Genomic DNA, 20,500 nt, shown 5'->3' with positions numbered 1-20,500 from the left:
ACCATTCCTTGCTGTTCTCAGGGCTTACTCCTAGCTCTATGCTAAGGACTCACTCCTGGAGATGCTCAGTGGTTCACAGAGGGGGCTAAGGATTGAACCTGGGTTAGTGGTGTGCCAGGAAAATGCCCTACTTGCTGTACTACCAACCTGGCCCTTGTTCTTACTTTTTAAAGCATAATATGATACAAAAATATTTGAAATTTAAAGAAAACCTTCAGAAAACTACCAATTATACCATCCTAAACTCTTGTCATGATAAAAAATAAAATATCAGTACTTAAAACTGGCAAATACCCCTGTGCTGCTCAAAATCCAGAAAAATCAACATATTTTTTGTTTGTTTTTTTGGGTCACACCCGGCAGCTCTCAGGGGGTCACTCCTGGCTCCACGTTCAGAAATCACTCCTGGCAGGCACGGGGGACCATATGGGATGACAGGATTCGAACCACCATCCTTCTGCATGAAAGGTAAACGCCTTACCTCCCTGCTATCTCTCGGCCCCATCAACATTATTGTTTCTAGTGATGAGATGACACCCTCTGTAATGCTTTCTTTTCCCCTCTATTAAATTAACTACTCTTTGATTATCTCAATATATTCTAATAATTTTATAAAGATAATCCTCCCCAAAAAAGGGGGTGCGGTGTGATAGCGCATCAGTAGGGCATTTGCCTTGCATATGGCTGACACAGGACAGACCTTGGTTCTATCCCCGGCATCCCATATGGTCCCCCTGAGCCTGGAGTGATTTCTGAGTGCATAGCCAGGGAGTAACCCAAGTGTCACTGGGTGTGACCCAAAAACAAAGCATAAATAATTTGTCATTTCTGCTAGTGTCAATGGTGACTTTTTTGAAATATTTAATAGCAATATTTCTTTATGATCACAACTTGTTATAGGAATACGAAAAATTTTGGAACTAAGATTTGACCCAAATTTAATTAGTTGCCAATAATCAGTTTGTCATTGAGTTTTTAACTAGCTAAATATTATATTAAATTTTTATTTATTTATTTTTTAGATTTCATTTTTTTTTTTTTTTTTTGGTTTTTGGGTCACACCTGGCAGTGCTCAGGGGTTATTCCTGGCTCCAGGCTCAGAAATTGCTCCTGGCAGGCACAGGGGACCATATGGGGCGCCGGGATTCGAATCGATGACCTCCTGCATGAAAGGCAAACGCCTTACCTCCATGCTATCTCTCCGGCCCCAGATTTCATTTTTGCCAATGTCACTACTTTGCATCAACTAAATTGGATGTTTGAAGTTTTTTTTTGTTTTTTTGTTTTGGGTCACAACCGGCAGTGCTCAAGGGTTACTCCTGGTTCGGTGCTCAGAAATCGCATCTGGCAGGCTCAGGGAACTATATGGGATGCCGGGATTCAAAGCACCATCCGTCCTGATTTGGCTGCGTGCAAGACAAATGCCCTTCCACTGTGCTATCTCTCTGGACTCTTAAGTTTTAAATTAAAGAAAATTTTAATTAAGAAATAAAATTAAAATTTTATTTTTAAAAAGTGCCAACACTTAAAAAACAATTTGAAGGCCACAGTGATAGTACAGCAGGAAGGGCTTTTGCCTTGCATGTGGCAATCCCTAGAATCCCAAAAGGTTCCTCAAGCACCGCCAGGAGTAATTACTGAGTGCAGAGGGAGGAATAATTCCTGAGCATTGTCAGGTGTGGTCTCTCAAAAAAAGTTAAAAAAGTATTTATATATTTCTAACAATGAGAAAAAAATATTAAGTGCTTCTCTGAGGCTATCCAGATGTGACTACTCTAAGTTCAGGGTTGCCATCTGCCTGCCAGGGGCTTACACAACATAGCTCCTTCTTTTCTGTTCCTTACGTATCAACTCTGAGTGAGTTGAAGAAGGCCTATGGCAAGAGAGAGAGGAGAAAAGGGGGGGATGCAGAGAGATAGCACAATAGGCACTGGTCTAGCCCTCAGTGGACTAGGTTTTAATCCCTAGTATCCTATTTAGCACCTCAAACACTGCCAGGAGTGATTTCTGAGCACAGATCCAGAAATAAGTCCTGAGCATCGTTGGGTATGGTATGGCCCCAAAACAAACAAAATCCCAAAAATTTAGGAATAAAACCTGCTCGAACCAACCATAGGTGTGACTACTAGTACTTGGTTTAAGGAGGCCATGCACCCTTGCAGCACCGGAGGTCTAATGTGCTACTGCTCTTATGTATGCTTTTACTTAACTGTCCCTTCTGTCAGCAGGGTTGAGAGAATAAATTAAATGAGACAAGGTTGTAAGTCTCATTACTCAAAGTATATTAATTTCAGTTCCTAACTCATTGAAACTGTCTCCTAGATGCCAATTTTTTAAAATATTTTTTATTTAAGTAACATGATCATAGTTGGGTTACAGTCACAAACAGAACACCCCCCTTCACCAGTATAACATTCCCTCATTCCCATCCCCTGCCTGTATTTGAGTAGATCCCAATTTTTAATGCATGTCAATGCTCACAAGAAGGATGATGGGGATGGCAAAAAAGAATGGATGAAAAGTAACTAAGCACATACCATTCTACTATTGATCAATGACAGTATTTTCATAATAATATAGAATACCTACTGAAACAAGATCTCTGTGCTCAGAGATCACTCTTTGTTGTGCTCAGGGAAACATATGCAGTGTCAAACAGAAACTGGCTGTGTGCAAGGCGAACACCTCAAATCCTTATACTTTCTCTCTGGCCCTACACAAATCTTTTAAATAAAAGATGTTAAGCTCATCCACTTTTATTTTTAGAAATGAGCTAATTAATTTTTTTAAATCAAGGTACACAATTAAAACATCTTGGAAAAAACCCATAGAATATATAAATACTTTATAGTTTTTATAACTTAGTATCTGGATAAATATGCAGTAAGGCTATTTAAATCTTTCAAATATTTGAGTACCCCAAACATACAAACAACAGTCACAGGGTTTAACCCTGAAGGTTAAATTAAAAACATCTTGACATAAATATTCAGGTTCATGTAAATGGATAATGTATGAAAACTTTATTTTTTTTTTACAAAATATTTGCTTAAAATACTAAGTAGCATTTTGCTGATAAAAGTATGCTTTTAAGCATACAAAGTTTGGACTATTCATGCTGAATGATGACAATCTAAATGCTTAGGTTGTTTCTATACCTTGACTATTATTGGTGACTAATGGCTATAATGAACACGGGAGTGTCATCTCTCTCTCTGAAACACTGATTTCATTTCCTTTGGAAATATACGCAGAAGTAGAATTGCCAGATCATATGTAGTTCTATTCTTAGTTTTCTGAGGAACATCTGTACCTCTTTCAAAAATAGCTGCACCAATTTACATTTCACCAACAGAATGCAAGGATTTTTCTTTCTCTACATCCTTGCCAAAGCTCTCTCCTCTCCTCTCCTCTCCTCCCCTCCCCTCCCTCTCCCTCCCCTCCCCTCTTCTCCTCCCCTCCCCTCCCCTCCTTCCCCTCCTCTCCTCTCCTTCCCCTCCCCTCCCCTCCCCTCCCCTCCTCTCTCTCTCTCTCTCTCTGTCTCTCTCTCTCTCTCTGTCTCTCTCTCTGTCTCTGTCTCTCTCTCTCTCTGTCTCTGTCTCTCTGTCTCTCTGTCTCTCTCTCATTACAGCCATACTATCAGGGTGAGGTGATGATAATATATCTCTGTGGTTTTCTGTTGTTATTTTGGTTTTGTGTCATACCTGGCAGTGCTCAGGGCTTACTCTTAGCTCTCAGCTTTGGGATCATTCCTGTGGGCTGGGGGGAACCACGAAGGGGGGACAGGAATTTAACCTGGATTGGCTATGTGCATGGCAAATGCCCTACCTGCTGTATATTACCCTGTTTACATATCTCTGTGATACTGATTTCTATTTTTATTTCCTTGGTGATTTGTAATGTTGAGCATCTCTTTTTTTTTTTTTTTGGTTTTTGGGCCACACCCGTTTGACGCTCAGGGGTTACTCCTGGCTATGTGCTCAGAAATCGCCCCTGGCTTGGGGGGACCATATGGGACACCGGGGGATCGAACCTCGGTCCGTTCCTTGGTAGAGCTTACAAGGCAGACACCTTATCTCTAGCGCCACCTTCCCGGCCCCCTGAGCATCTCTTCTTATATTTGTTGGTCATTTTATGTCTACTTTGGAAGACTGTTTAGGTAATTTCCCATTTTAAAATTACTTAATTTTTTGTTTGTTTTTAAATAATACATTTAAGCAGTATAATTATATACATGTTTGTAGTTGGGTTTCAGTTATAAAAAGAACACTCCCCTTCACTAGTACAACATTCCTACCATCAGTGCCCCCTATTTCCCTTCTCCCCCATCCCCTGCCTGTATTTGAGACAGGCATTCTACTTCTCTCACTCATTAACATTGTCATGATAGTTGTTAATGTAGTTATTTCTCTAAACGCACTCACCACTCTTTGTAGTAAGATTCAGATCGAGGGCTGGTTCTTTCAGCCCTCATCTCTATTGTTTCTGGGTATTATTACAATAATATCTTTTATTTTTAAAATCTCATACATAAATGAGAATATTCTGTGTCTATCTTTCCCTCTGACTTATTTCACTTAACATAACAGTTTCCATGTCCATTCATGTAAAGAAAAATTTCATGACTTCATCTCACCTGACGGCTGCTGGATTACATAAGTGCCTTACTGGTATTAACCTCTTATTACATATTTAATCTGTCAAATCAAATTTCAAAAATACTCATTTTCATTAAAAGATAAACAGGGTGGGGCTGGGCAGTGGCGCTAGAGGTAAGGTGCCTGCCTTGCCTGCGCTAGCCTTGGACAGACTGTGGTTCGATCCCCCGGCGTCCCATATGGTCCCCTAAGCCAGGAGCAACTTCTGAGCGCATAGCCAGGAGTAACCCCTGAGCGTTACTGGGTGTGGCCCCCCCCAAAAAAAGATAAACAGGGTTATCTCTAGTATTTATGAAAATCTACATATAAAGATTGTAAAACAATTATGACTAATAAAAAAGGAAAGAAAAATGTACAAAGGATATAAAGCTACTATATTTTGTTTGTTTTTTTAGAACACACCCAGCTTTGGGGGGGATGCCAGATGGGATGCTGGGAATTGAACCTCGGTTGGCCCCATGCAAGGCAAGCACCCTACTGTCTCTCTGGCCCAATAAAGCTACTATTAATAGAAAAAATGCTTACAATGTTCCAAGAACCTTCTAACTTAAAAATTTAAAAAATATTGCCTTATTTGGTCCACAAATTGACCACATGAGGGATTTACTATTACCCACCCCCATTCTGAAGGGAGAAATATAAGGCATAATGAAGTAGCATGTCCAAAATTGCAGGACTAAAATGAAAACAAGACCTTTTTCCAGAGTAAATGGTTGTGAGCATTATATATATTATTGCCTAAAATACTGAAAATTATATTTAACTTCATTCATAAAAAATATCTAAAAAAATTTAAGGATCAGGACAATAGCACAGTGGAGTGGAGATTTATCTGAGCACCAACAGGAGTGATCCTTGAGTGCATAGTCAGGAGAAAACCCTAAGCACAGCCGAGTGTGAACCAAACAAACAAAAAAAGTTTTTAAGATCACAGTTTTACCTACATATAAGTATGATAATATAAGAGTACTAGTAAAGAGTGGCAAAAGGTTATTTTCTATACAAATAAATATATGAATAAAATAAAAACAATTAAAAATATCTGAGTGGGATCATGCAAAGTTTTATTATTGTCTATTTTTTTTTGCTCACCAATATTTGTGAGATTCCATTACATTGCCACGTGCAAGAAAAATTTCTTTGCTATTATTCCTTTAATTTACTCACTATATATCAATACTGTTGATGGGGCTTGAGCTATTTCTACATAATGGCTGTTGCAAATAATTTTAATTGGCTTATTCTTGCATAAGTCTTCTGGTACTCCAGAATACACCTGTTCCAGTTAAGTATTTGGCTATTTCAAGGTGAAGAAGATATTCTTGGGGAGTAAAACTGGGCTGGTTGCATGCAAGGCAACAACCCTAACTCCTACACCATCTCTTCAGCCCTTTATGCTCTATTCTGTTTTTTTTTTTTGTTTTGTTTTGTTTTTGTTTTTGGGTCACACCCGACAGTGCTCAGGGCTTACTCCTGGTTCTATGCTCAGAAATCCCTCCTGGCAGGCTTGGGGGACCATATGGGATGCCAGGATTCAAACCACTGTCCTTCTGCAAGGTAAACGCCCTACCTCCATGATATCTCTCCAGCCCCTATTCTGTTTTATTTATGTATTTTGGTTTTTGGGTCACACCCAGCAGTGCTCAGGGGCTACTCCTGGCTCTACACTCAGAAATTGCTCCTAGCAGGCTCAGGGGACCATATGGGATGCCGGGACTCGAACCACCATCTGTCTGCATGCAAGGCATACCTTACCTTACCTCCATGCTATCTCTCCAGCCCCTATTCTGTTTTATTTTTTAAAAATCAATGTTTACCTTTCACATGGCCAAACTAGATTCAATCCCTGGCATCTCATGTGGTATTCTGAACACAGTGCTAGGAGTAAATCCATGGTACTGGATATTACTTCACATATTTGTATCCTGGGTGAGTTGTGTGCGAGGTAAGAGCCTTTTTCGTTGTATTATCTTTCTGGTCACTTACAGTATTTTCTTTATTACTGAGGTATAGCTTTCTTTGAATGCCTATAAGAGATGCTCTAAAGTCCTAGATATCTCATTCCTACACTTAAGTTTCCTTAGAAATAGTTTCTACTGAAACTTCTGCTTTCCTGCCCCATTATTCAACCCTTGGCATGAAGCATACTTTTCTTTGTTGTCTTTAATGTTTTGCTATAAACTGAATATAATAAGTAATACATTGCAGAAACTCTGCAATTCTGCAATTCTAGGCTGGAGAGACAGTATAGTTGGGAAGGTGCTTGCCTTGTACAGGCTGGCCTAGTTTCAATCCCTGGTATCATGCATAATCCCCCATGCTTTACCAGAAGAGATCTGAGTGCAGAGCCAGGAGTTAACCCTGAACACTGCCAGGTGCAAATAAAAAAAAAAAAGAAATTCTGGAATTTAAATTTCTCCCTCATAGGGTACTTGCAATACTCTTCATTTACAGTTTATAAGGTTATATCTACTTTCTGTGCCATGTAAAGCTTGTAATGTCTCTTCATCTTAATTTTTTCAAGTTGCTATTTTAAAACTTGGTTTCCTATGAGCTGCCTCTGCATTGGCATAGAACTTAATTGTCAGCCAGTGACAAGTCTGAAGTACTGCTTAAGCACATATTAAGCCAGTTAAAGCTTTTTCCCATTGTCACTGGATCTCTGTGTGACTCCAAGATTCAGGGAGTTAACACCCAACCAGTTTTCACACTGCATTCACAGGTCTGATGGTTGAGTTAGAGATAAACAGCCTATCTCTTCAATCTCTCCTAAGCAAGCACAGAATAAATAGAACTTTCCAGACCACCAGGGACAAGTGGGTTCACACTCTCTGGATTGCCTGTTAAAATTCTGGCTGACCTGGCCCGGAGAGATAGCACAGCGGCGTTTGCCTTGCAAGCAGCAGATCCAGGACCAAAGGTGGTTGGTTCGAATCCTGGTGCCCCATATGGTCCCCCATGCCTGCCAGGAGCTATTTCTGAGCAGACAGCCAGGAGTAACCCCTGAGCACCGCCGGGTGTGGCCCCCCCCCAAAAAAAAAATTCTGGCTGACCTACAGTTTCCTTGTTCTAGCCAGTACTGAGATAGCCCTCAATCTCCTTTTGTTTTCCCAGTTTGCTGTAAAACTGCATTGCTTTCAACAACACCCTGGGTATAGACTTTGATTGCTTGTTTTGGGGCCACATGCAGCAAGGTTCAGTGCTTAATCAAGGATCAGTGCTCAGGAACATTCCTGGCAGTGCTCTGAGGGTCATAAGGGATGCCTGAGACTGAACCTACGTTGGTCATATGCAAGCTAAACACTTCTTACTTGCTATACTATCTCTTTGGCTCGGTTATGGTTATAGATTTTAACACCTATTGTTCTAAATAAAGTCAGTCTGGCCTGTTTGGGGGAACTTCTAAGATATGAAGTTGGTAGGAAACTAGAAAGAGAGGGAGCTTTGCCTGGAATGCTCTGCTTGGAAAGCTACTATTCTTACCAAGGCCTAGAATATTTTCTTGAATAGATACTGTTCAATCTGTTGTGTGTTGTAGTCTTTATATATTTTAAACATTACCATTTTTGTTGTAGCTTTTAGGCAAAGTTCTGTTAAACAACTCACTGAGGCTTCCTGAAAATCAACCCCTTTTTGGAATTTGATATCAAATGCCTCTCTATCTATTAAGACAATAAACTTTTTTCCTTTACTTGGTCAACATAGTTGATTATTTGTTAAAATGCAAAAAATGTCTTGTTTTAAAACCATGTTTACACATCAGGAATAAACCCAACTCTGTTATAATGTACCATCAATTTTATAGTGTTGGAGCTGGCAATGAAACAATGTTAAGTATAGTTAAGTATAGTATATATGCTGTTTCTAGTAAAAGAAGCTTCTTTTCTAGCCAATTCATATACCAAGGAATAGGGTTCCAATGTACCATTTTTAAAAATGTTAGAAATTAGGTGGATTGTTTTGTTTGTTTGTTTGTTTGTTTTGGTTTTTGGGCCATAACTGACGGCGTTAGGGGTTACTCCTGGTTCTGTGCTCAGAAATCACTCCTGGCAGGCTCGGGGGACCAGATGGGATGTTGGGGATTGAACCCGGGTCCATCCTGGGTCGTCAACATGAAAGGCAAATGCCTTACCACTGTGCTATGGCTACAGCCCCAGAAACAAGTTTTATTGATATTTTTTCTAATTTGTATGTATGTATGTATGTATGTATGTATGTATGTATGTATGTATGTATGTATGTATGTATGTATTTTGGTTTTTGGGCCACAGCCGGCAGTGCTCAGGGGTTACTCTTGGCTTTACATTACATTCAGAAATTGCTCCTGGCAGGCTCGGGGGACCATATGGGATGCCGGAATTCGAACCACCGTCCTTCTGCATACAAGACAAACACCTTACCTCCATGCTCTCTCTCCAGCCCCGGGGTGTGTTTTTTTTAATGGCTGAAACCCAACTACAAAGGTTTTCGTAATCATGGTGCTTAAATAAAGGTATTATTTACAAAAAGTTTTTTAAAAGGACAACAGCAAGTGATGGCAAGGATTTGGGGTTAGTGAAATTTTCACACATTGCTAGTGGGAAGCAGTCAGTTGGTATTTCTCAGTAAGTTAAACATCAAGTTAGCATATGTTTCAGTTATTCATTCTAGTCCCAATAATATACTGTAAAGATTCAAAAGTAGATATTCAAATAAAAATGCACGCATGATTATACATTGCATCAGTATTCATAATGGTGAAAAGAATCCAAATGTTCACCAAGTGATGAATGGATAAACGAAATACGATAATAAGCAAGAAATGAAATTATTTCACCGTAAAAAGGGATAAATACTACCATGGAATGAACTCAAATACTACTATGGGATGAACCTGAAAATTAATCTAAACAAAAGAAGCCAAAAAAAAGTGTATACTATATGATTAAAATATGAACTATCGGGCCGGAGAGATAGCATGGAGGTAAGGCATTTGCCTTTCATGCAGGAGGTCATCGGTTCGAATCCAGGTGTCCCATATGGTCCCCCGTGCCTGCCAGGAGCAATTTCTGAGCCTGGAGCCAGGAATAACCCCTGAGCACTGCCGGGTGTGACCCAAAAAACCACACACACACAAAAATATATATATATATATATGAACTATCTATAATAAGTAAAACCATGGCAACAGAAAACAACCAGTGGTTCCAGGGACTGAGGAGTGGGAAGAATGGAAGTGACAACTTCATAGGTGCAGGATTCCCCCTCCTGAATCAAGAAATTATTTACAAACTGCAGATTATAATCTGTGTAGTTTCATTTACCACAATGCCTGACTTTTGGAGGGTGGGGTCAGGAGATGCCAGGATTCGAACCACGGTCTGCCCTGTGTTGGCTGCATGCAAGGCTAACACCTTATCACTGTGCTATCAATTCCGGCCCCATGAATTCATTTTTATCTCTGACCCCATATATGCTCCCTGAAACATTGTTATAAATGACCACTGAGCACAGAGCCAAAAACAGCCCCTGCATACTACTGGGTATGGCCCCAAATTTCAACACCCACATTTATTTACAAAGATAAATAAAGTAGATGGAAGTTGAATCATTTAATAAACTCTGGCATAGCTCTATTTACAGAAAAATATAGTCCTAGGGCCAGAGATAATATAATGGGTAGGGTACTTATAATCGACCTGGGTTCAATCCCTGGCATCCCTTCTGGTCCCACAAGCACCATTAGGAGTAATTCCTGAATGTAGAGTCAGGAGTAACCTTTGGCAATAGGTAAGGGTGGAACCAAAGCAAATTTAAAAACATACGTAGAAGTTATGCTACCGAATATATAATAACATGGGAGAGTGTCTATAATATGTGAAGTATATATAACTCATACAAAGCAAAACATTCAAGTTTAATCCAATTTGTCCCATTATAATGTAGAATAAAAAGATTGAAAGCTATCAATAACATGCCATGAACATATAGCTCTGGGTTGTGAAATTAAACTTTTGTAACTTTTCCTTAGCTTATTTAAAAATTTTTATAATAACCATGTACTACATGAATAAAAAAGAATTAACATTTCAATTAAAATTAGTGTAGAATAATCATTTGAATCTATTGATAGGTTTGTTGTTTTTTTTTTTAGTTTACTTACCATCACTTTTCTCAAAGTGTATCTTCTGGACCGTATGTCATCCATTAACATCTCATAAGGGGTGAGCTGATATTCAATGGGCAAAGGGTTGTACTGACGCTCTTGAACCTTTTTAAGTTTTACGCCATTCCTCAAATCCCTCATAACCTGAACCCAAAATCGAGCCTAAAAAAAAAAAAAGAATGAAATGGCATCAATGGCTAATTTTATTAGTTTTGTCTACACAGCTAGTCATAGATATTTTCTAAAACTATGAATTACAAAACACCAAGAAAACAAAAATTATATTAAAAATAAGATATACTTATGGTGGGGCCGGCGAGGTGGCGCTAGAGGTAAGGTGTTTGCCTTGCAAGCGCTAGCCAAGGAAGGACTGCGGTCCATTCCCCCAGTGTCCCATATGGTCCCCCAAGCCAGGGGCAATTTCTGAGCGCTTAGCCAGGAGTAACCCCTGAGCATCAAACAGGTGTGGCCCAAAAAAACCAAAACCAAACCAAAACAAAGATATACTTATGGAATCCCTGAAAATGACTTAGAGGGCTTAACATGATTGCCTGGCTAAAGTGAGTTCAAGCCCTCAAGCAGGAGGAATTTAACTTAAATTTAAGTTTAAATTTAACTTAAATTTAAGTTTAAATTTAACTTAAATTTAAGTTTAAATTTAACTTAAATTTAAGTTTAAATTTAACTTAAATTTAAGTTTAAATTTAACTTAAATTTAAGTTTAAATTTAAACTTAAATTTAACTTTAAATTTAAGTTTAAATTTAACTTAAATTTAAGTTTAAATTTAACTTTAAATTTAAATTCAAGGAATTTACTAAAAACTTTTTCTTTTTCGGTTTTGGGCCACACCTGGTGATGCTCAGGGGTTACTTCTGACTATGCACTCAGAAATCACTCCTGGGGGCCCCGGAGAGATAGCACAGCGGCATTTGCCTTGCAAGCAGCCAATCCAGGACCAAAGGTGGTTGGTTCGAATCTCGGTGTCCCATATGGTCCCCCGGTGCCTGCCAGGAGCTATTTCTGAGCAGACAGCCAGGAGTAACCCCTGAGCACTGCCGGGTGTGGCCCAAAAACCAAAAACCAAAAAAAAAAAAAAATCACTCCTGGGGCGCCAATGGATTGAACCTCAGTCTCTTTAGGTCAGAGCTGCTTGCAAGACAAATGCCCAACCACTGTGCCACCACTCCAGCCCCAATTTAATTAAAACTTTTTAAATTATATTTAGGGTAATGTGTTTATAATGGTGCTGATATGATGTTGGTGTAAACAGTTATCTCACCTTATCAACATCAAAAAGTCCAAGATGCCTCTCCTGCTCCAGTCCCTGCTTCACCTCAAAGTCTATCTACTCTTCCCCATCCCTCCAATCTGATATTCTTGGCCCTTATTCCAGTAGTTTTCATGGCATTAAAATGTCAAGAGGGGGGAACCCAGAGTGACAGCACAGTGGTCAGGCTTTTGCCTCACAAGCTGCTGACCTGGGAAGGACCCAGGTTCGATCCTCAGAATCCCATATGGCCCCCTGAGCCTGCCAGGAGCGATTTCTTTTTTTTTTTTTTTTTTTTTGGTTTTTGGGCCACACCCTGTGACGCTCAGGGGTTACTCCTGACTATGCACTCAGAAGTTGCTCCTGGCTTCTTGGGGGACCATATGGGACGCCGGGGGATCGAACCGCGGTCCGTCCTAGGCTAGCGCAGGCGAGGCAGTCACCTTACCTCCAGCGCCACCGCCCGGCCTGCCAGGAGCGATTTCTGAGCCCAGAGCTAGTTGTAACCCCAGAGCACCGCTGGGTGAGTCCCTCCCCCCCTCCCCCCCCAAAAAAAAGAGTCAAGAGGAAATCTAATTCTATTTGCAGAGGCAAATTTTAACTTATTTACTATGGTAGGCTGCATCAATGGCCTAGCTCTTCATGCTCTTTTATAGTTTAGAGTGGCTTTTCTCATTTAGTACAAGGTAGACTCCATATCCCATATCTGGAGGTTGGGTTTGTTTATATGATTTGCTTGCCACTAAAACAGCAGTGGATACAATATGAGCAAAATTTTCAAAAGCAAACAATGTTGGTCTGGACTGGCATAACCCCAGGAGAAGGGAAATACATATAGAGCACAGCAACCACAACTGATTTACAAACTTACAAACTAAATATACACTGCTGCAATATGCAACTGTGACTTTGTTGCAGAGAGTCAGGCAACACTGTTGTCATTACAACTATTATTAGAACTAAGCCTCTACCAGCTATTTGTCAACAAGAATGCGGATTCACCTTTCTGAATCTTGGCTTTCTCATTGGTAAGAAAACGTTACTCTATCCTTTAAGAAGACCAGAACTGATATGCAATTTCTATATTTAAGAAACACCAGGGCCGGGCGGTGGCACTAGAGGTAAGGTGCCTGCCTTGCCTGTGCTAGCCTAGGACGGACCACAGTTCGATCCCCCGGCGTCCCATATGGTCCCCCAAGCCAGGAGCGACTTCTGAGCGCAGAGCCAGGAGTAACCTCTGAGCGTCACTGGGTGTGCCCCCCCCCCCAAAAAAAAGAAACACCAAAAGTGACATTTTTGTTTTGTTTTTGGGCCACTTACTCCTGGTTCTTCACTCAGGAGTAAGCACTGCATCCTAGCAGTTCTTGGGGATGCCAGGGAGTAAACCTACTTGGTTCTGCTGTGTGCAAGGCAAGCATCATACCTGCTATACTATCACTCTGACCCTCAAAATGACAATTTTTGTTATTACCCTCTTTGCACAGTCTTTTTCTTATCTATAAAAAAAGCTAGTTGCCTTTTCTATCCTTTAAGAGTTCTGAAAATGGGGAGGGTGAAGAGATGGTACAGTGGATAGGGTACTTGCCTTGCGCATGGCAGTCCAGGTTCAATCCCTAGCAACTGATATGGTCTCCCAAGCATTGCCAGAAGTAATTCCTGACTGTAGAGTCAGGAGTTTATCTCTGAGCATTATTGGATGTGGACCAAGAAAACCAACAACATTAACAATAACAACAAAAATTGTTGCTAAAACAGTTCTGAGAATAAGGGTAGAGATGTGATTTAGTAATAGAAAGCTCTGTCTTACTTGTAGCCCTAAGCATTACATCTCTGGCACAGTCAATAAAGAAAGATAGCAGAGACAGAGACAGAGAGACATACAGAGTAACAAAGAACATGAGTGAAAGTTCTGAGAATGATATATACAGACTTATTTATAATAACAAAAAACATATTACATGTATGTACATTATTTTAACATCATTGCCTATTGTTTTCCTGCCAATAAGCTACAGTATCTGAGCCTATATGTCAGCAAAAAAGAAATCAATAATTTATTTAACAGAACTACTGTAGTTTGTCAAAATTAAAACATCACTTAGGGTGGAGTGGTGGCGCAAGCGGTAAGGTATCTGCCTTGCCCGCGCTAGCCTAGGATGGACCACAGTTTGATCCCCCAGCGTCCCATATGGTCCCCCAAGCCAGGAGTGACTGCTGAGCACATAGCCAGGAGTAACCCCTGAGCGTCACTGGGTGTAGCCCAAAAACCAAAACCAAAACACAACAACAAAAAACCAAAACATCGGGGCTGGGCGGTGGCGCTAAAGGTAAGGTGCCTGCCTTGCCAGCGCTAGCCTTGGACGGACCGCGGTTCGATCCCCTGGTGTCCCATATGGTCCCCCAAGCCAGGAGCAACTTCTGAGCGCATAGCCAGGAGTAACCCCTGAGCGTTACCGGGTGTGGCCCAAAAACCAAAAAAAAAAAAAAAAAAACCAAAACATCATTTAGGGCTAGAGCTATAGCACAGCAGTAGGGCATTTGCCTTACATGAGGCCAACCTGGGATGACTAGTGTTTGATCCCGGGCATCCCATAAGGTCTCCCTAGCCTGCCAGGAATGATTTCTGAGCTCAAAGCCAGGAGTAACCCCGCACTGCTGGGTGTGGTCCAACTTCCCCCCAAATCACTTAAATGGCAACTTAAATATATTGTACAGTCAAATGATCCATTTAATAAGAATTATCTAGGAGCTGGAGAGATACTATAGCAAGCAGGACATTAGCCTTACATGTGTCTGACCTCGTTCAGTCCCTGACACCCCAAAGGGTCCCTAGATCACTGCCATGTATGATCCCTGCACAGAGATAGGAGTAAGCTCTGAACACTACTGTGTATTCCCCTTTCCCCCAAAAACTAACAGAACAAAAATAGAAAAATATTACTTACATAAATAACTTACTGAATCTCTCAAAAATTCTCCAGGATCCAGAAAGATAGCACAAAAGAGTGCAATGCATTCTTTATGTGGAGGAGCCAATATATGTTCTTCCCAGAATCTCCCAGGGAATTTTTTCCAAAGTCCAAATTTGCCCCCCCCCATCAGGTGTGCTCCAACATGCCCTCCTCCAAAGTACTGAAAATAATTTATGATGGGAAGGGGCTATTAAGGTCACACCTCATGGTGCTGAGGGCTTTTCTCTAGGCTCTGTGCTCAGGAATCACATCTTATGGGGCTCAGGGGACACTAGTATTGAGGATCAAAAAGGTTGGCAATATACAAGGCAATACCTTACCCATTCTGAGTCCTCAATTTTTTATACAAAATTATTATTTAGGGAGGGGTCACACTCGGCAGCGCTCAGAGGTTACTGTACCTGGCTCTATGCTCAGAAATGGCTCCTGGCAGGTTTGGGGGACTATATGGGATGACAGCATTCAAACCACAGTCCTTCTGCATGCAAGGCAAACACACTACCTTCATGCTATCTCTCCAGCCCTACAAAATTATTATTTTTTTTTTTTACAAAATTCTTTTTTATCATGAAGAAGGATAAAGAAAGGATGACATCCTTTATATAGGGCATGTAGAATAACTGCATGAGTGAATGCAATGATTTAAACATAAAAGGACTTAGTAGATTGAGAGCTTATGCTCTCTAAAAATACACAGAAAACCTCAGAGAAATGTGGTATACATAAAATCATCAACATACACAAAACCAAATAACAAGAAGAGAAAGAAAAAAGAAAATATACTACCTTTATTTAATCTTATTTGGTGGGTACTTATGACATTTCCAAAATGTGGCTATTGTAAATAGTGCTGCAAGGACATGGATGTTCTTATAATCCTAATGCTAATTTGTCATATAAATTTCTAATTCACTATTTTCATATTCCTTGGGTGAATGTACAAAACATTTTTTGATGAGTCTCAATACTCTTTTCCAAATCGTTGTAGCAATTTAGACTCTTTCCAACAATATACAAGGGTGGCCTTTTCCCCATATTCTTCTCAACATTTGGTTTTTGGGTAACAGATACTCACAGCTGTGAACTGTATCTCATGGATTTGATATGTATTTCCCTAGAATATAATGAACATGTTTATATATGTCTGCTGGCCATCTGTACAACTTCTTTGGAGAAATGTCCATTATATCTTCTGCCCATTTTTTTTTTTTGTTTGGTTTTTGGGCCACACCCGGCAGCGCTCAGGGGTTATTCCTGGCTGTCTGCTCAGAAATAGCTCCTGGCAGGCACGGGGGACCATATGGGACACCGGGATTCGAACCAACCACCTTTGGTCCTGGATTGGCTGCTTGCAAGGCAAACACCGCTGTACTATCTCTCCGGGTCCTTCTGCCCATTTTTAAATAAAATGAACTTAGGCCCCATACCTGTTAGGCATTTGCTCTTTCACTTGAACTATCTACTTATGATCAGAAGCAACTTGTTCATATCCCCCAAATCTGCAACTATTCTTACTTGCTCAGTTAATAGATGCTATTATTTATCCAGTATCTATAATCTGCAAAGTAAGAATGCCAAAATATGACATTCTATAGACAACTGGGCAAACCTCAATTTAACATTTCATTACATTCACTGTCTGATGCCCAAGACCATCATCTGCTCTAACTTTAATATGAATCATATATGAATCTTTTTTTTTTTTTTGGATTTTGGGCCATACCCATTTGACACTCAGGGGTTACTCCTGGCTATACGCTCAGAAATCGCTCCTGGCTTGGGGGGACCATATGGGACACCGGGGGATCGAACCGCGGTCCGTCCTACACTAGCGCTTGCGAGTCCAGACACCTTACCTCTAGCGCCACCTTCCCGGCCCCATATATGAATCTTAATGTCACTAAGTTATAGTATTGTAACAAAATTAGTAGAAAAGTGAATTCTTTACAATCATCTGCTCTAGAAATCTATATTCTCTTTTATAAGGGCAGAGAACCTGCATTATTCATTCTGCAGTCCATTAACTGTTAAATGGATAAATGACTATAATATCCTATAGTTTCCACATTATCCTGAAAAAGAGGTTGCACTTACATACATGTATGTTAAAATATTAATATAATCAGAAAAGTCAGTATTTTAAAATAGTAAAAGTTAATAGATATTTGAGAAGTTCTAATAAAATCAAATTGTTTTTTCAAGGGCATGCTCAAATGTCAAATCTGTACATTCAAATTATTATGATAAATAGCATTAAAAATATCAATGGACTGAAGCTAGCGGTTTAGTTTAGTGGGAGAAACCATACCTCACATGGATAAGCCCTGAGTTCAAACTCCAGCTAACAAAACAAAGAATTATTTAATTTTTCAGTACTGAACAGAACAGAGGAAAGGAAGGTCCAACTATCTTACCCAGTCAGCATTTTTCAAATCCTCCAGGTCTGTGTTAGGCTCATCACCTTTTTCCATTTCTTGAATTTTCTTAAGATTCTACCAAAAAACAAAAACAACATTCAGGTACAAAAATTTCATTAAGGGCTGAAGAAAAACTAAAGCATTTACACTGCATGGATGTGATCAACCTCAATTTGAAAACCCTGGGACCACACATAGTCTCCTGAGTAACACCACCAGGAATGAAAGCTGAACACAGTTAGGAGTAAGTCCTGAGCACAGCTTGGTGTGGCCCAAACCCTGCCTTCCTTTCTTCTTCTTCTTCTTCCTTTTTTTTTTTTTTTTTGGTGGTGGTGGGGGGCACACCGGTGATGCTCCTGGCTATGAGCCCAGAAATCCCGCCTGGCTTGGGGGACCACATGGGATGCCGGGGGATTGAACCTCGGTCCATCCTAGGCTAGTGTGGGCAAGGCAGATGCCTTATGGCTTGCGCCACCATTCCACCCTATGTGATGTTTTAATGGGGGGGGGGGGATTCGAACCATGGTCTGTCCTAGGCTAGCGCATGCAAGGCAGACACCTTACTGCTTGTGCCACCGATTCGACCCCCTACCTTCCTTTCAATTCATTATGTTACTCCTTCCAAATTAAAATTCCTAACGAACTTACTGTAGTTAAAACACATATGGAAATGTTATTGTAGCTAATAGTACAGAATCTCATCATCTGCAAACTGCTTTTATTTAATGGTAAACTAAAAGTTCTACAGAGGGATAGATTAAGAATGGCTCACTCTAATTTCCTTTTAGGCCTTGCAATTATAATATTCAGTTACAATATTGCTGTTTTTGAGTTAATATGTCAAATTAGTAATAAATTTCACTATAATAAATGGTTTTTATTTTTGATACACGAATATATTGCAAAATGGTTGCTACAATAAATTATCCATTACCTCTCATAATTATTTTTGTGTGTGGTTTGATAACTATATACAAAGTTCTATTGTTTAGAACTTCAAGTATAAATATAGTACTGTTAACCATATGTGACATATTACTTCTTAGAACTTACTTATCACATAGCTGAAAATTTGTATCCTCATTTTATTTTTGGTTTATGGATCATAACTGCAATGCTCAGGAGTTACTCCTGGCTATGTGCTTAGGAATCACTCCAGGCAGTCTTAAAGGACCATGAAATGTCAGGGACTGAACTTGGGTCAAGGCCAGCAACTCACCTGCTGTACTCTCTCTCCATCCCCAACTTGTGCCATTTTAAATTGCTCTAACATATTTACAATTGGGGGAGGGGGGTTTCGGGTCACACCTGACAACGCTCCTGGCTCTAGGCTCAGAAATTGCCCCTGGCAGGCTTGGGGCACCATATGGGATGCCGGGATTTGAACCGTCCTTCTGCATGGAAGGCAAACACCTTACCTCCATGCTATTTCTTCGGCCCCCATATTGACAATTTTAAGAACATATTCATAGACTATATATAGTCACATTTTAATTTAAAACTTCACATATAACTCCTATAATAATTTAAAACTAATATTTTTGCTAAAAAAATTTACTTTGGATTAAAATACTTAACAAAATATTATATATATAATCTTTATTTATTTATTTATTTTTGTTTTTTGGGGTCACACCTGGCTGTGCTCAGGGGTTACTCCTAGCTCCAGGCTCAGAAATCACTCCTGGCAGGCTCGGGGGGACCATATGGGATACTGGGATTCGAACCAATGCCTTTCGCATGAAAGGCAAATGCCCTACCTCCATGCTATCTCTCCGGCCCCATAATCTTTATTTTTTAAAAGCATGATTGTAGTTGGGTTTCAGTCATAAACAGAACATCCACCTTGACCAGTGCAACATTCCCACCACCAATACTTCCACTTCCCAACCTTTGCCTGTATTTGAGACAGGAATTCTACTTCCTCTCACTTATTAAGATTGTCATGATAGTACAAAGTATCTTTAAAAATTAATCTTCTCTGGGGCTGGAGAGACAGTACAGCAGTAAGGTGTTTGCCTTAGACGCAGAAGGATGATAGTTCAAATCCCAGCATCCCATATGGTCCCCCGAGCCTGCCAGGAGCAATTTCTGAGTGTAGAGCCAGGGGTAACCCCTGAGTACTGCCTGGTGTGACCCAAAAACCAAAAAAAAAAAAAAAATCTCAGCAACTTATATTATCATTTCACATAATGTGAATTTTCTGAAAATTCACATTTATCCACACAAACAATTAAAACATTAAAAAAAACTTTTTATAGTTTAGCTAACATGGTCAAACTAGTTTAACTTTTACGGTATAGCTCTCAAAGCTGCTGCACCTCACACCACCACAGCAACTCAATACCCTTCACCAACATTTTTATGTTACTTCTAGTCCACCTCATAAACCCCCGATATTTTGTTTTGTTTTGTTTTGTTTTTGGGGTGATTTCTGAGCACAGAGCCAGGAGTAATCCCTGAGTGCCACTGGGTGTGACTCAAAAATCCAAATTAAAAATGGGGGGAAAAAGAGATAAGGCAAAAAGGGAGAGGAGAAGGGAGAGGAAAAAGGGAGAGACGAGTAGGGAAAAAAGTGAAAGAAAAGAGAGAGGAGCAGAGGTATAGGAAGAGGGAGTGAAAGGAGTAGGAAGAGGGTGGAGAGAGGGAGAGAAGAGGGCAGAGTCCCCAATATTTGTTAATCAATTTTATAGTCCAAGGTCAAGGGTTTGTCAGTGTTTGGTACTATATTCTTGTTTTAACTTTTCTCTATTTTATTTTGCTTGGTTTTTTGGTTTGTTTTTCGGCCACACCTGGTGAAGCTCTGGGGTTACTCCTGGCTATGTACTCAGAAATTGCTCCTGGCATGGGGGGCCATATGGGACACCAGGGGATCAAACTGCAGTCCCGGGGGGCCGGAGAGATAGCACAGCGGTGTTTGCCATGCAAGCAGCCAATCCAGGACCTAAGGTGGTTGGTTCGAATCCCGACGTCCCATATGGTCCCCCGTGCCTGCCAGGAGCTATTTCTGAGCAGATAGCCAGGAGTAACCCCTGAGCA

The 20,500-nt window shown here is 40.3% G+C and overlaps 1 protein-coding gene and 1 long non-coding RNA gene across 4 annotated transcripts in view; one reads left to right on the top strand and one right to left on the bottom strand.

Moving 5' to 3' along the window:
• The window catches only part of SPIRE1 (spire type actin nucleation factor 1), a 163,778-nt gene that overhangs the window by 33,699 nt on the left and 109,579 nt on the right, over window positions 1-20,500 (bottom strand). For all 3 annotated transcript variants that reach the window (XM_049770042.1, XM_049770041.1, XM_049770043.1), the window contains 2 exons: window positions 17,459-17,536; window positions 10,801-10,965 (listed from right to left, as the gene is read on the bottom strand). In XM_049770042.1, coding sequence (XP_049625999.1) covers window positions 10,801-10,965; window positions 17,459-17,536 — 243 coding nt within the window. The remainder of the gene's footprint in view (window positions 1-10,800; window positions 10,966-17,458; window positions 17,537-20,500) is intronic.
• LOC126003853 (uncharacterized) overlaps window positions 9,604-20,500 on the top strand; it is a 33,351-nt gene continuing 22,454 nt past the window's right edge. Inside the window, exon 1 of the long non-coding RNA XR_007493830.1 lies at window positions 9,604-9,667. This is a non-coding gene — a long non-coding RNA (uncharacterized LOC126003853). The remainder of the gene's footprint in view (window positions 9,668-20,500) is intronic.

The sequence above is a fragment of the Suncus etruscus genome, chromosome 3, assembly GCF_024139225.1.
Source record: "Suncus etruscus isolate mSunEtr1 chromosome 3, mSunEtr1.pri.cur, whole genome shotgun sequence".
In the NCBI taxonomy this organism is placed as follows: Eukaryota; Metazoa; Chordata; class Mammalia; order Eulipotyphla; family Soricidae; genus Suncus; species Suncus etruscus.
The sequence above is the reverse complement of the archived record's forward strand: the minus strand, read 5'-3'. Positions and strand labels throughout refer to the sequence as shown.